At 37.0% G+C, this 16,277-nt stretch overlaps 1 protein-coding gene across 2 annotated transcripts in view; it reads right to left on the reverse strand.

The window, feature by feature from the left end:
* The window catches only part of LOC121640365 (glucosidase 2 subunit beta-like), a 144,204-nt gene extending 128,388 nt beyond the window's left edge, over positions 1–15,816 (reverse strand). Inside the window, exons 1-7 of one of the 2 annotated variants that reach the window (XM_041986080.1) lie at positions 15,660–15,811; positions 15,503–15,559; positions 15,066–15,182; positions 11,107–11,202; positions 9,998–10,055; positions 8,909–9,026; positions 4,695–4,827 (exon numbers count right to left, since the gene is read on the reverse strand). In XM_041986080.1, the coding sequence (XP_041842014.1) occupies positions 4,695–4,827; positions 8,909–9,026; positions 9,998–10,055; positions 11,107–11,202; positions 15,066–15,129 (469 nt within the window). In that variant the 5' untranslated portion in view covers positions 15,130–15,182; positions 15,503–15,559; positions 15,660–15,811. Of the gene's footprint in view, positions 1–4,694; positions 4,828–8,908; positions 9,027–9,997; positions 10,056–11,106; positions 11,203–15,065; positions 15,183–15,502 lie in introns of both variants that reach the window. The other variant, XM_041986079.1, reaches the window with a different exon arrangement.
* Between the last annotated feature and the right edge of the window lie 461 nt (positions 15,817–16,277).

Here is a 16,277-nt window from a genome sequence, read left to right on the forward strand (position 1 = left end):
CAAGTAATCCATACAAAGAAACCATAATGAGCAAGTTTAGAAATTAAGAAGTTATGTGAAATGAAATGGAATTGCAGAAAGCATATGCTCAGAGCATTACGGCCCATACATTATTCCATTTATCTGTCCTTCTGTTATACAGTATGAAGCTTGCTAGTAATGGATGCTTAAAAAAAAAGACATGGTGTTCCCACTTTCAAACTTCACTGTTGGTATGGTGTTTTTGGGGTGATGTACAGTCCCATTTGTTCTCAAACATGGCATGTATTATGGTATCCAAAGAGTTCACTTTTGGAAGGACTACTTAGTGTTACAGAGGCTTTTGGCTTTTCCAAATGTTGTATAGCAAACATTATATGAGCTTTGAAATGTTTTCTTCCAGCAGTACATAGTCTTGTTTGGTGAATGTGCATCCACATGTGTCCATTACTTACAATTGTACCTGCTAATTTATTTGTAAAGCTCTACACAACTGCTCTGTGGCTCTTGGACAACTCTGATAACTCTTCTCACTTCTCTGTCAGACAGCTGGCAAGGAGCACCGGTTTATGGTGAAATTATGTTCTTCTGACTTCTGAATTATGGCCACAGCAAGTTTGAGAAATCCATCTGTTACCAATGCCATCACTATGTTTTGCAACAATAAGGTTTTGAAGGTCTTGAAAGAGAACTTTGCTTTTACCCATCATGAGATGTTTTTTGTGTGATACCTTGGTAATAAGACACTTTTTTATAGGCCATCAGTTGGGACTGAACCAGATAATACCTTTTAAGCCCTTTCACGATGCCAGCAATAGAAAGTGCTGCCTTCCTGCTCTACTCACTTACCCTCTCTCCCACGGAGGCGATCCCAAAACATCCTGTAGAACCCGTGATATCCCATAGAACAGTATTTCTGAATTTCTGTCCTAAGTACCACTGTCCTGCATGTTTTAGATGTTACTGCATTTTATCACACCTGGCTGAAATAAATGTATTTATTTATTAACAGGCTTATTGAGGAGGTCAATTAAACTAAATCTGGTGTGTTGGAGTAAGAAAACATCTATAACATGCAGGACAGTGGTACTTGAGAATTGAGAAAAACTGCCATAGATGCTCCACTTCTCAGTAGTTTGGTACCATGAATGGTTGTGGAATCACTGTAACTTGAATTAAAGATGTCAGTTTCTGTCGCCTGCAACATGTTTGTACTTAAAGGGTTAATTTGCACTAACAAGGGGCAGGATTGCTTTCTAATTACATTTAGATTAAAGGTGGTATCTTGGCTTTGCATGGCTTTTTGTACCTCCCTTTCTTTATGTCTTCAGTGCTTTTACCCTGTCATTCCATTTAATTTCATATAGCTTAGTTTCTGGACTTATTGGTGTTGATTTAAATGTATGTATGTATATATATGTATGTATGACAAGGGTAGTTACCAAAAACTAGTTAGTTTTATAAAAATTCCAACAGCCCCATTAGAAATATAATGACAAAGAAAAATGACATGTTCAATACTTATTTATTCCATCTACCCCACCCTGTTTATACAAGTTGTGCATTTAAGAGAGGTAAAAATAAATATATAAATTAAAAAAAATATTTTAATGGAAAAGGTCTGATGAGGACTTGGCTGTACTGCTGCATGTGGCATGTTATAAGCTGCTGACTGCTGAGACATCTTGCTATGGGCTGTCATAAGTGCACGAGAAGAGAGAAGACGTGGTTTACAAAAGAGTCGGCCAGCAAAATCAGGTCAACGGGGTGGAATACGAAGAACATGAGGAAATCCCCTCAAACTGTGGGTGAACTTAGGGACAGAGGAGCTTTGCATATTAGATGTGCCATTTAAAAAAAAAAAAGAAACCAGTGTAATTACATTAGGCCTCTGAATGGCTGAATTTATATCAAACAAACATCATTAAAGGAGAAAAGGACCTCAATTTGAACCAAAAGCTTATCATGGATGGTATTCTTCTCATTAACTGGAAATAACAATGTCTTTGTTATGTAAAGAGGATTTACTCCTGATTTCCCAACATGCTTTGCACATCTTACAGTAAATAAAGTCTTTTCCTGTCTAATGAAAGCATATAGTGTAAATTAAACAGGTGTTATAATAAACAATTGTTTTGTTATTGAATTTGCATAATAAAATGTGTGATATGATATAACTAAATAAAGTTTGCTTTTGAATCCTGTCAAGGTACAGCATACAAAAAAAAAGGCAAAACTTCTGATTGCTGTTCTGTCACATCTAATATCCCCAGCTCTCCATATTTCGATTTTTTTCACTGTACCAGACACATCGCACTACAAGAACTAATTTTCTTTAAGGGTACAAATAACCTGGCCCTCTTAAACTTCTCAATAACTGTGAGCAAAGCCCTGGAGACACATCTGAGCGGCAGCAGCAGCAAAGGGAGGGACTATAAAGTTCTACTTTGCAGGCTCAGCTGCTTGTTCTCCTGGCATTTCATTCCTATTTTGACTCAGACTATTGACAGGTCAGAAAGTGACAGAAAACAAATTATTGGAACAAACTCTGCTGCGATGTTCCTGTATATGATTGATAACTTGGTGAAACACAGTGTGTCCTCGCTGGTGTGCTGTAGTTAAAGGTTTTTTTCTGTGTTTTATAGGCTTATTGTATAGGATGTGTAACCAACATGAGTAACCTAGAAGATGTGTAGGTGGGCTAAAAAGGAAAAGTGAGGCATCTCAGTTTCAGTTGTTGGTTTTTAGTATAACATTCATGATGATATGACAAGGCTAAAGAATAATGATACAATAAATACACTTATTCACTCAATGACATTTATTTGGTTTGTAAGCAGTCTGTGGAGATGAGATTATTTTGAAAGATGAAAAACAAATAAATGTAATATGCATTTGTAAAATTCAAAAAGAAATTACAAGAAGCTGTGGTAGAGGTATTGTAAATGGCTGCTTTCCACTTCAATCAATACATTTACTGCTTATGTTGCTCCTAAAGGAAGCTCATCTGTTTGCTAAATTACATGAAACATCCTATCAGATAGTACAGATTTGGAAAATACTTTGATAGATATTACATTTGACCGTGCAGTGTTAACCTTCTGTTTCAGAAATCACATCTGGATGTATATAAATGCTGTGCAAACACATTAGGAGCCTGTCAAGAGTTTGCTGGATTAAACTGTTAGCAAAACAATCTTAATACTATAATATTGCCATGTTAATATCAATGGATGCAGGGAGGAACCTTTAAAGGTACAAAGTGTGGGAATTACTGACATCTAGTGGTAAAGATAGGTATAAATGACTTCAAATGCCAAGCACAGTTGAGAATGGTCAAACGTCTTCATCTGTGAGAGGATCCAGTGGCCTCAGGTTCATGAGTGCATTACAGGGAATTACTTCAAAATTGTGTAGATATATACTGTCTACTTCTATGTGCCTTTTAAGGTGTTACTTATCCCAAATGGTACTCTGGTGCTTATCAAACAAAGCTGGTCCTTCCATTTTAAAACTCAGAGAGTTCTCACTTCACACACAAAGTTGTTTGTCCATTCAGAGACACCATAGTAAAAAATGGTGGAAGAAATATGGCAGCTGCCATGTATGTGGACCCACGGAAAGTACTTTAGATATAAAGTACTTATTACTAATTACATCCCAATAAAATCATAGCTTTAAATTATGTTTGTTTGTTTGTTTTTTGTCATTGACCTTTAATTTTGTTAAACGCTGCACCTCAGCCACATACATAAGCACACAAACTGACATTAAAACGGCATTAAAAAACCCCAGAAAGACAAACATGGGCAAGACATGCCAAAGAGAGAACAGAAATTAAAATTGATGGTGGTTACGCCCTGAAGATGAGCTCTAATGCACGTAAAGGATGACAGGCTTGGAAATGTTTAGAGGGTGGGGTTGCTGTGATGGCCAGCAAAGGTCAGCTCACATATTTGGAAGTATGATGGATCTATGCCCACAAGAGCCAAGCAATCAAACTACCTTTATTGCAATCAAAACCTTTACTTGAGGGGCTGTTTGACACTAAATATGAAATCAGTTGCAGGCACAATACAATATGACAGAAGCCTGTGAAGATAGTATAAATAGTACACAAATAAATAAACAAGAATGTTCAGTTGAGAGTTTAAAGAACCTATGTGACGTTTAATTGGGAGAATTGTGTTTTATATATCATAATAAATAGGTACTTTAGCATACACTGTTTAACAGTTTGAAAATTTTAACTTTTAACCAATTCAACTTAGCCAGTCTCTATACTCTGTATTTCCTACACACATTAAATGAGTGTAAATCCTTCATAACCCATTTCCTATCCAACCTCACAACTTTCTATAAGTCAGAACACCACTTAAATGCCAAGCCAGCTTGTGCCTGGAGCGATAAGAGAATTTTCCTGTGACTCATATGCAACTTCTCTCTCAAGGTTTGTGGACCGTCAAAAAGAAGAGCTGTGGGAATGCAATATGCTGTTGCTCAGCAATCCACTTCTAGTAAGTCAATATCAGTTAGAAAGGCATCTTTATTTAACCCTTACGGTTCTTTCTGGTATTCTATATGTCGACCGTCTGGCCCGAGCCTGTTTACTTCTGTTCAGTGTAAGCATGAGCTGGAATGAAATGAAAGCTGCATTGTAGCTGGAGAAATGGCCTAACTGAAGCAATGATGAAATGAGAAAATGTGACTCTTACCTCTGTCCCGTGCTTCTTGTTGTGCTTTAAATGCCTGCTCTTTGAGGCGGTTGGCCTCATTCTTCCTCCATCTGCGTTCCTCTAATTTGATCTGTAGGTCTTCAGCAGCCTGCTGGAGCTCTCTGAGCTGGGCCTGGACACACACAATGTAAAGCAACATGGTCATTATCCCACTTACAGTGAAGAAAGTGGTGCAAACAAAGCTATCTGGTATCATCATCCTGATATTATCAACTTATTTTATTGCAAATCTAAACAACAAGCAGGATAAGAATTGTGTTATAACTCTACAATATCTTTTATCTTTTAGTTCTGGATGACTTTCTTTTTTTATCTATCCCTAATCTAATGAATTAACAAACCCTATAACTAAATTCTATGTATCAAGGTGGTGAAGCTCCTAATGTATGGGTACTAGCTACAAAGACAAATACTGTAAACAGCTCAACCATTCAAAACTGATCATAAGGGCGTCCTTTGTATGATACAAAGGAGCAAAGGATTTGCCATGGCAGCAGTGTAGCTCTGAGGATGGCGATATTAGTATCTCTGTTCATCAGTCAGTCTCCTTGCAACAGAACGACATATCGCATCACCTGCAAGAAGACAGTCTCATACTATCACTGTGGTTATGACACGTTGAGACCTACTGAGGTTGGCGATCCTTTAATCTTTCCGTAAGCCATCAACATGATGGGTTTTGAGGCAAAAGCTTCACCAACTAGTAGACAAGCTCGGATAAGAGTCGATGTTAATGCTAACTGGATGAACATATTGACTTATAACCAAACAGCTACACAGTTAAATCTTTGTTTAACCTTGTTTAACACTAATGAACAAATGTTAGCATGTTTTTACATGGTAAACATTAGCAGAATTGTCATAGCAAGCACAATGACACTGAATAATCTTGTATCCAAAACGAAAGGATTCATTTAGCATAGTCATTGTAATTATTTTTTTTAAACTGAGCACTATAATATCTACAGGAAGCACATACTGTCGTGCCAAAGTTTTGTCAAAATCGTTTTCATAATGAACAAATTAGCTAAAGATCGCCTTATACTTGATTGCATGTATATTTTTACAGTTCCCAAATAACTAAGGAGGAAAATTAACCTATACTAAATGTTTGACCACCCTGTAAGTGTTTGGACTCTTCTTCTATTTGTCCCTCCTTCTTTATGCATTAGTCTATCTACATCCAGACCAGAACCAGCCCGTGTATTTACAAAAACTTATTCAAGATTAGTCTGATTCACACATTAAATCAGCTGCATCAGAAGATGTTGCTGTCATGCCAGAAATGACAGCTTATGACAAACAAAGCATAACCCACCATCACTCTTTGTAATGGACCAATTAATATCAAAACGCAGTAGCTTCTTGTTTACGTATGTGCGTCTGTGCAAATTTTGCTTTCCAATCTCTCCTCAGAGACGCTCATCATCCAGTGATGGATTCTGCACAGCTCAGCCAGGGATGGCTACCTTTCTAGGCCATGCTTCTTGCTTAGCCACCTTCAGTTTGCAGCAATGATTTATGGGTGCTATTATCTAAGAACAAGAAGATATTTACTTGTGAAATATCAAAATTTCCTGCACTGTCAGAAAATTACTGCGCATAGTTTGCTCAGAAACCTCTTTTCTAGAAGTATTGGTGTGTTTTCCTGTAAAGCATTGCAATTTAACATTGAATAAATTCAGCATTTAAAAATGGAAAAATTCAGTTTTCTCAAAGATGGGCCCTTCAAGTGCCACATATCACTTCCTGCTTTATATTGCAGTGCTGAAAGTGGGAAGAAAGATACTCAAAAACCTTGAGTGAGGAGCAATTTCTAGTTGATGCTTTACTCAGTTTTAACTGAATAAAGGCTGTTACATTGATAAAAAAAAAAAAAAAGTCCAATAAGTGGTTTCTGTAGCTTCTGCTTTGTATTTAACCCTTGAGTTACAAATATAGTTCATGTTTGAGTGGTGGTGAAAATGTTCAATGCAGCAGCCCCAAAGCAACCTTGTCATATCAACAAAGATGTTATAGAAAAATATGGCTATTTATCCCCTAATATAATGGTAAGGGAAACACTGTAAAGGGACTCGGTGACACTTAAGCCTCAATCTGGCAATCAGCTGCCACAAAGGGGGAAAAAAAAGAAAAAAGAAAAACAGAACAAATAAAGAAGTGTGCAGCATGAAATCTCGAAGGCTCAGAAATTTCAGAGTGTGTGTTTGTGCGTAAAACAAAAAGTGGCCTTCTTTCATATCTGCTTAGTCAAACAAGTGGTACCTTTTTAACAGGATTTTTCATCAAAAGCAGTACATGCTTTCAAAATTACAGATATTCTTGAAATGCTTTGTAACAAAAGAAGCTTTTTGAAGTGCTTTAAAATACCTTGAAAGTAGGTGATTTCTCATGAATAATGCATAAAGTGACGAGGACTGAACGCAGCTGTAAAATGTGCTGCTGCAACAACAAACCCTTCAAAATTCAAATCTATCATTTAAAATAACTAAATTTTGAACAACAGTTTGCTCTTACAACATGAAGCTTTTGGTTGATAACATGTTTAAAATGTCTCGGGACCTTTAAGAGTCCAGATTGGAAGCTAGAATTCAACATCCAACAATGAATAACTGTAATAACAATGTTGGTTCTTATGCACAATAATGTGTTATGCAATGGGACTATTTAACTAACGTCTTAAAAGATTTAAAGTGGCCAAAGGGTAATTTGCTTAAATTGGGGTTTTTAATATTTAATTGTAGGTAAGACAATGAAAATGCTAATCATTTAAAAGTTTTTAGCAAAGGAAAATTACATAAGCAACTCATCAGATGTTGAGGATGAGATGTTTTGTTTTGTTTTTCTTCAAATATATGCTACATATGTCAAACTTTTTCAGAACAGTGAGGATGGAGGCATGTTTACCACTGTGTTGCATCACCTCAGCTTTTAACAAGACTCTGTGTGTTTGGGAACTGAGGAGACCAGCTGTTGTGGAATCATTTTCACACACCTGCTTCACATGGGATTACAGGTGCTCAATAGTTCAGGATTTTCTTTGTCATATTTGTGTTCTCTTGCTTGTTTTCATCATTTTGTGTGATTGGCTGTTTTTCCCAAAAACCTATTTGGACAGCAGGCAAGATGTTTAAGGATTTAATCATTTTCCAGATTTTTTGGTCAATACAAATTTGTTAGATTTAACACATCAGGACATCTTTATAGTTTTTTCAAGTAAATTTAGGGTGTAAATTACTCATATTTACCATTGCATCCTATTTTAGTGGGATACAGCATCCCAACATTTTTGAGAAATTGGAATTAAAAAATGAAGTTTCTTGGTGAAGTGAAAACGGTAAAGTTCTTTTTGTGACTCATAAACTTGTTACAAGCAAAGAAGGAAGACTCTAAATTAAACACAGAGACTTAAAATCAGCATTTTACCTCCAATTGCTTGAAAGGTTCTGAGTTTATACTGGACTTTGCTATCCATAAACATCATAATATCCAAGTCTGCAAACTAATATATTCATTTTACATAATAGGGTAATAGTAGGAAGTAGGAAATGGTATGCATAAGGTAAAGACAAAGAAAATGCTCATTTCTGACAGCTAGAGCGTAGTAAACATCTCACCAGGCAAAAAGCAGACCCTTCACAACATGTTGATGATGATGTTTAAACCTGGTGCTGATGGCACATCAGGAGTTGCGAAGAACACGCATGATAAAATCACCATGGAGCCACTTGCTCACTTAGATTGGAAATCCTCACATCTTAAATCAAATTAACCTCAAAAGGTCCCACTTTTCAAGCATGTTAGCCAGTTAGCCAGGTGATAACAAGAAAGTTACTATGTGACAGCATAAGTGCGCCAAAGTTAATTAAATCTGCAGAGATTAATGACAACAAAAAACATCACACAACTGCTACAAACTAGGAGCATGTTGTACATTTTAACAGAACTGGCTCAACTAAGAAATAAGAAAGAGAAAAGAAGTGCAGTGAAATTTTTAAACCTACTTGAACATCCATGTATTTTCTTCTAGAGAAACCACAAGGTTGATGTTTAAGAAGTTCATCATCAGATATTAGCTTACTGGTGGCAATTCAGAATCCAAGTCATTTTACTGGTGTGTAAACAGATAAAAACCTGGATGCCGCCTGCCCTGTTACTGTTACTGTACATGCTTTATTACTTCAGCAAAATACCTGCTTCTCCCTCCAGAGCAGCACTCCCTCCTCAATCAGCTGCTGCTTGAGTCGCAAACCTTCATCCAACGTCTTCATCTGGCCCTCCACATACGCTCTCTCCTTCTGTCCCAGATTCCTGGAGTAAAGGCAGGGGAGAAAACACAGTCCCATCATTACAGAGAAAACCTCGGCCACCCCTGCTACGATTACTGAGATGCTGAATCCAATTTAAAAAGGGCCTGTGATGCAGGAGGAATCCAAATAGGAAAAACAGGAAAAGTAAATAAATAAAATGGGAGCTAATGCTATGCGGTTGAACTAAATTGGTCTTGAAGTCTGGCAAACGTAGTTTGAGGGTGGATCTTGTGGAAACATAATGAGATGGACTCTTGTTTGTTTGGGATTTTTTAAAAGGAATTGGTACGAATGAAATAATAGGAGGCTGTCAACAAAAGAAGTGGGTTAGCGTGCATTATACAGCACAGTTGGATCCCTGCGTCATAGCATGGTCAGTATTTGCAATGCAGCGCAGGGGGGGATGAGAGACGTGGCTCGTCAAGAGGGATGAATTCTGACAAATATTAGTATTGACAGACCTACCACCTACGAAGAATGATGTCTACATCTTGTAGGAGTTAAATTGTCTGCACAAAAATATCTCTGGAAGAGATGGAAGAAAATAATTCAGTGTGTGTATGTGTGTGGAAGGGGGAAGGGGGGGAGGTTAATGAGTCAGATTTGCCTTTAACATAGATGATCTCATCAATCAATGCTGTGATGCCTATTACAAGAACAAGTCTGATGTACATCCAGTTTTTAATCTTAGTGACGTTATGCCCCCTAGTGGCAAAGTTACTCAGTCACCCAAACTGTGTAGCAGAGTAGCTGACAGTGTTAAGAGTCCCTCATGCATTTGCTTTTAAGAGCAAATTAATAATAGGAATAAAAAAAACAACTCACACCAAAAGCCACTTTTTAATATCAAAGTGAACATCAGTGTCACAATCTAATATCCCTGTCAGAAATAATTGCTTTCTTTACTTTCTGCTCACATTTTGTGTCATTTTTATGAATAATAAATCTGTTTTTTTTTTTCCTTCAACTGACCAGCAAGTGTTCTGGCAGCGAGCGTGGCTGTTGTACTCATCTGAAGCATCGCAGCAATCTGGCGAGAGACACAGGAGAAACCAGTCCAATGCACACAAGAAAACAGAGGAGCAGACAACATATCAGCACAGAGATGTGAACAATATGTCTTTACTCTGAATAAATGGATCAAACACATACTTTGGCAACAAAAAATAAGCCTAAATCAGAGTGGAAAAACACTGTTATCTATCTATCAATGTAGCCATCTATTATATCAGCATCAACACATTTTCTTTGGTGCTTATTTCACTAATCTGGCCAGTGGCTCTCCATCTTTAAAGGTGAAGATTAGATCTTAGCGCCTGCAGGATATTTCTTTCTGGCACAGAAAGGGTCTCTTGACATCAAACACTTATAACATCAGCTGCATGGCATGTTGCAAGTGCTCTGATCTGGCGTTTGCTTGGACGTTTCACCAGGAGAGTGAGCACAGTGTGAAATTTCTCAATTATCCAGAACTCCATCAGTGACCAGTGGAAGGCAAGCTTTACGGCCCAAAAAAAAAAGGGAAGCCAATAAAAACCTCTCAACTAGCAGCAAGACGAGGAAAAGCAATGATATGTTAGCTTTTAAGTGCCTATGCTCAAGGCAGGGAAGGCATAAGAAGACAGGTGGGAGTGGAAAAAAAAAAAGGCGAGGGGAAAGGGTGAGGGAGGCTTTTGGAAAAACTCCCCCACTGCTCTTTCATTCTTCATTCCTCCCAATTTTTTTTTTACTTTGGAAGGCTGCATGAGGTCTAACACTGCTGCCATGCTGGAGACAGAAGATTTAGATAGAAGTTTGCTATGAGTTTATCCAAAAAAAAAAAAAAAAAAAAGAAGCTACAGGTGAACAAAAGTGGAAGAGAAATTGAGTTGTAAAAGTATCTCATTAGATTTGAAGAAACAATAAAGAAAAGACTTAAAAAAAAGGGCTGGATGTTTTTCAGGGGAAACCTAAAAACTTTTTAGACTCTCAAATGCGAACTTAAAGTGTGTTCTCAGGTAAAACACCTTCACGTTTTACCTGAGAAAATGATTTCCCAAGCAGCTGCATATATTAATAAGAATCACAAAGTACAGCCTTACCACAGATGCCATCATTAACTCTTGATGAAGGGATGTAGTGTGGACGAAAACCCAAGTTAGTGCAGTAGAATCGGCCACGAGGACAGGCCGAGGTGCCTGCATGGAGCCAGGAGAAGAGGACAACAGAACTTTTTAATAACCCTGTAATACCTGCACCTATAACGTAGCATGTAAGCCATTAACAGCTATTTTTACACCTGGCACGGACCTTCTGGTTTATTTTTATTATATAAACTTAGGACAAAAAGTAAGGAAATATGTGTTTGAGTAATCAGTTCTCCCCTTTAATTATACCCTTTGGTGTTGTATTATACATCACTAAAAAGCCTGATTAGTCACCTTTAGAGTGAGGTAAAACTTGAAAGGATTGTGCTTTTGTGGAATAATCAACACAGCTAAGTGTGTGGGTAGAAAGACATACAATATCTCCAGAATCTGGGACCCAACTACATCCTCCAGAATAACAACACTCTCCTCCACAGAGCCAGGATCATCACAGAGGACCTCCAGAATTTGGGAGAGGACATGCAGGAAAGGCCTGCCATGACTTGGGCATGCTGTAGCTAGAGTGACCCAACACAAGCACACTGGTTGGCCTTTAACAACTCCTGGTTGAGGAATTGGATGCCATCCCACAGCAAAATGCACCCAGGTTGGTGACTAGCATGGAGAGGAGGGGAAGATGCATAAGGATCTAATTGTATAAATGGCAAATATATGTTGTTTTTGCTTATTACTGTGGGAGAATGCAACCATTTAATCTATCAATCAACTCAAACAAATGAATACAAACAGGTAAATGTTGCAGGGGATTTTTTGGCACATTTCTTTTGGACACTACCCACATGTTTAGCTTTGTCTGTCATTCCACAGAAGCACAATTCTCACAAGTTAGACCTTGCTGAAAGGTGACTAATCAGGCTTTCCCACAATTAACAATGTTGGTATTGTTTAACGTGAGAAATTTCCTTGCTTTCTGTACTAGGTTTATTTAATGTTTTTTTTAGGCTGTTCCATGAGTCAAAAACAAGCCTCAAACATTTGCTGACACTGTTATAGAGAAGAAAGAAGTTAGAAAATTACAAGCATTTACTATTTGCTTCAACTAAAATATCAAACCTAATTTAATTTAACCCTAGTTATGATTATTTAAAGAAGTATTTTTAACAAAAGCCACCAAGTGGATGCAACTAGGCTGTGTCTGTTTTAAAGTCTGGGGGAATTTTCACCTTTACCGTCTTCTCTTCTCACTGCACAAGAAAGACTGCATCGGATAAGAAAGATTATTGAGGTCAGTTACTTCTGCAGTGTTGATATTAACACACTCAACAGGTTTAGTCTAGCTTCATTAACCTCTTGCTTGTTCAGCTTATTTTGTCCGTAGTGGGTAAAGAGGTTCAGTAGGGTGCTTATCCTGCTGTTGGCCATGGTACGGTGTAATTAATGACCCTCTCAGCAGACCACACGCTGATATTTTTTCCTCTTCATTTCTGATAGTCAGTGACAACAGGAACCCTCACTGATAACCACTTTAAGAAGCTTTTGATTCAGAAACAGGACCTTGTACAACTAATGAGCTAATGATGATTATCATGAGCATGGTGTATTACCAAATCACTTGAGGTTAGAACAATTAATTTCGAGATTTTTTTTATATATATAATTGGTAAGACACACTTTCAATAATGGGTGGACTTTATCAAAGTCTTTATAAAAAAAATCACAGCTGGAGTCAAACATGTTTGTTATGTTGTTCTCCTTTACAACTTAAATCATCTCTAAAACTTTCTCCAGCAGCCACAAACATATTGATGCAAAGCCTGAGAAGAAAGTCAGCATCAAGGTTAAAGAACAGGTTTTTAATCCTAAATGTTCTATTAACAGACCATCCATCCATATATAAAAATATAGACTGTTTCAGCAATGCTCAAGTTTTCTTTTCTAGTTTCCATTTCTAGTTTCTGCATCATTGAGATGAGGCTTTGGTGGCTTTTATATAAACAGCCCTATAAGAGCACAGTGTGCAGAATATTTACTGAAGTGCAATCTTAAAATTAGCTACTAGCTATCTATGGTTGAAATAATGGGACAGAATTCATAAGTGTGTTATATTCAGTAAAATAAAGAAGAAACTGAAGGTCACTCCGGTTACTTTCTGCCTTTCAGACTGCTGTCTGTATCTGTTACTGTTTTTTTGTTTTTTGCATCTTGTTTTGGCCTCTGCATTATAGGAAACTATAGAAATGTTGCAGGCTGTAAGTGTTTAGGGAGTATAAACAGCCACATCTTTAGCATTTCTGTAGCTGTCTGCCACTATCAAACTTTCATGGTGTTAGAATGCTCCTTTATACTTATACTGGCATGAATAAAGGCAAAGAAGACAAGTGTAAGCTTTCCAGTCTTAGTTTATTTATCTCTTCTGAGACAGCAGTTTCATTTCAATAACATTATTGTAGTACATATCTTAAGATCTTTAAATGTTTGTAAATTCAAACATTTACTGGTGCACAGTCTTGGTCTGAATGTCAGATATTCAGACATCTGCTGCTGTTACAACAAATGCTGAACAGCATTGACTCAAAACCCAAAACTTGGAAAATAGAAAAAATAGAAAATGGGTTCCCAAATTGGCTACTGAAAGGTAATGATTTTTATTACAATTGTGTAAAACCACTATGAGCCAGATTCTTAAAATGACGGAGAAACAGAATTCAATGATAGGATTCATAGGATTATTTTGTTCCAGTGCAAGCTCCATGTTTTTGGTACAGAAACTGTGTTTCATCCTATGTCCATGTATAACAGGCAAGAAGTATTTATATGGTAGTTCCAACATTATGTACATTGTTGACATTATTTTCTGGTAATGAACTGCCAACGGTCATGAATATGTTTAGTAGTCAGCTTCATTCTGAATGAGTAAAGTACTTAGTAAGTAAAGTTCAAAAATCCTCTTTAAATATACTTTTGTGAAAATTGACAAAAAGCATGACAAAAATTACAATGAGTTTCCAATATTGAGCACCAGTGTGTAAGTTGAAAAAAAGAGGAGCAGTGAGGTAGAATCCAAAAATTTTCTATGTCTAATGTGGAGAATTTTCTCCATGAATGTAGACAGTGTGTGAGCTAATTATGAAATTCAGAAAAAAAAACTGCAAGTAATTGATCAGGCTAGGAATTTTTTTTTTTTTTTTTTTTGTGTGTGTGTTCTTTATTTGTTTGCTTGTTCCTCTGGAACTATATTTCTGGAGAAATATAGTATAGTTGTTTTTTTTGTTTGTTTGTTTTTTTTTTTTTTTGTTTCTTTTGTTTTGTTTTGTTTTTTTTTGTTTTGTATTTTTTTTTTGTTTGTTTGTTTTTTTGCAGTATGGGAAAACTTGTATGCACTTGGAATTGCTGTTTGCCAAACAAGATGCTTAATGAACTGTTGATCATCCAGTCTAAAATGGGATCTATGATAATGGAATCTTGGCTTTATATAAAATAATAGTAATAATAATACAATAAATAACATAAATTAGACCATGGGTGTCCAGCTCCAGTCCTCAATGGCCCCAATCCTGCAGGTTTTTGATGTGTTCATGCTCCAAAACCACTTGACTCAAATTGATGAGTCATTGTACAAAACTTAATAGGCTGTTGGATCCATTTCATTTGAGTCAGGTGTGTAGAAGCAGGACAGCCAGCGGCCTTCGAGGACCAACTTTGGACACTCCTGAATTAGACAATAGCAAAGATAGTGTAGCTGACTCCGAGTTTTCCACAGAGATTGGGTTGCACTGATTAGTAGTGAAATCTGCATCACCTGATTTTAAAAAGTGGATATGGGAGTTACTAAAAGAAATAAAAGGCCTACAGATAAATGTGACCATGGAAAAAAATCTCAACTGAATCAAACCGATAAATGCAAGCTTTGAGCTAATATTAACAGACGCTCATTTCACTATGTAACTTCTAACCTGGTTCATCAGAGCCGTCTGCGCAGTCGCAGTAGTCGTCGTTGACCTGTTCGAAAGGGATCATCTTCGACCCATCAATACACAAAAAGGACTTCTTCTCCCGGTAGAACCTTTTGTCTGCAAAGGCAAATTGTTAATTAATGTGAGCTACAGCTACAAAGAAAGCCAAATAATGGTACGGAGATTTTATCAACATTAACATTTATGGTGTTAAAGTTTGAGCCTGTGAGCATAAAAACAATCATACAGATCTGATGCAACTGTTGTCAACCTGAACCATGTTTAAAGGCTTTGCAGACCTATAAAACCTGCAGGAGATGTAAATGTATAAGACTTTGCAACAGTCTCTGTTGAAGCTGCAAGGTTCAGCACACGTAAGGTTATCTGTAAATATGTCAGCCACTTAGCTTTAAGCTAAAACGGGAAAGGGAACTTACAGGACGAAGATATCCCTCTTACTTTCCGTGAGTCCACAAGATCAGACCAAAAGAGAGCTGCAATGATAATGTGGATACGCATGTCAGTGAATTGTCTGCCTCCTGCCTCATTAAAATCCCGCTCAAGGGTGTTTCAAACTCATGATACACTTCATACGTTCAAAGGGCTACATGCTGTCTTCCGGAAACATGCAATCATGTGACGCCTCTGGGGGTTTCTATTGGCTTTCTTTTTAGGCTCGTTTGCTTCTCTGCACCAATCACAAATGAGAATACCAGCTGACAGAGAGAGGGTGGAAAGGGATCATTAGACAGGTTCCAGTATTTGTAGGTTTAATTGACTATATTACAAGGTCGAAACGAAGCAATATACGACATTCTTACACCTTAATTCATTGCTGCACGAACAGTGCTTTGAATGATTATATATATATATATATATATATATATATATATATATATATATATATATATATATATACATGTCATGCTTTGAGGGACCATGTACAAACATTAAATTCAGACCGGGCTGGGTAGAGATGCATTGCACCAGATCTTTCTAACTGTTTTAACTGGGAATTTGGAGAGTTTGTTTCCTGGCTGCGTTATAAGCATTTGCTGACTTTCAGAAGAATTTATTTGATAATAAAAGATACAATATGAGAAACTTGACACCAACAGCCTTTATGATGAGTTTTACTAATTGGATAAACCCTTTTTTTTAAGTAATCAAGCAGAGTTTCAGCACTTTTTTTCCAGACATCTTGAAGGTCCT

The sequence above is a fragment of the Melanotaenia boesemani genome, chromosome 5 (genome assembly GCF_017639745.1).
Source record: "Melanotaenia boesemani isolate fMelBoe1 chromosome 5, fMelBoe1.pri, whole genome shotgun sequence".
NCBI classification, from domain to species: domain Eukaryota; kingdom Metazoa; phylum Chordata; class Actinopteri; order Atheriniformes; family Melanotaeniidae; genus Melanotaenia; species Melanotaenia boesemani.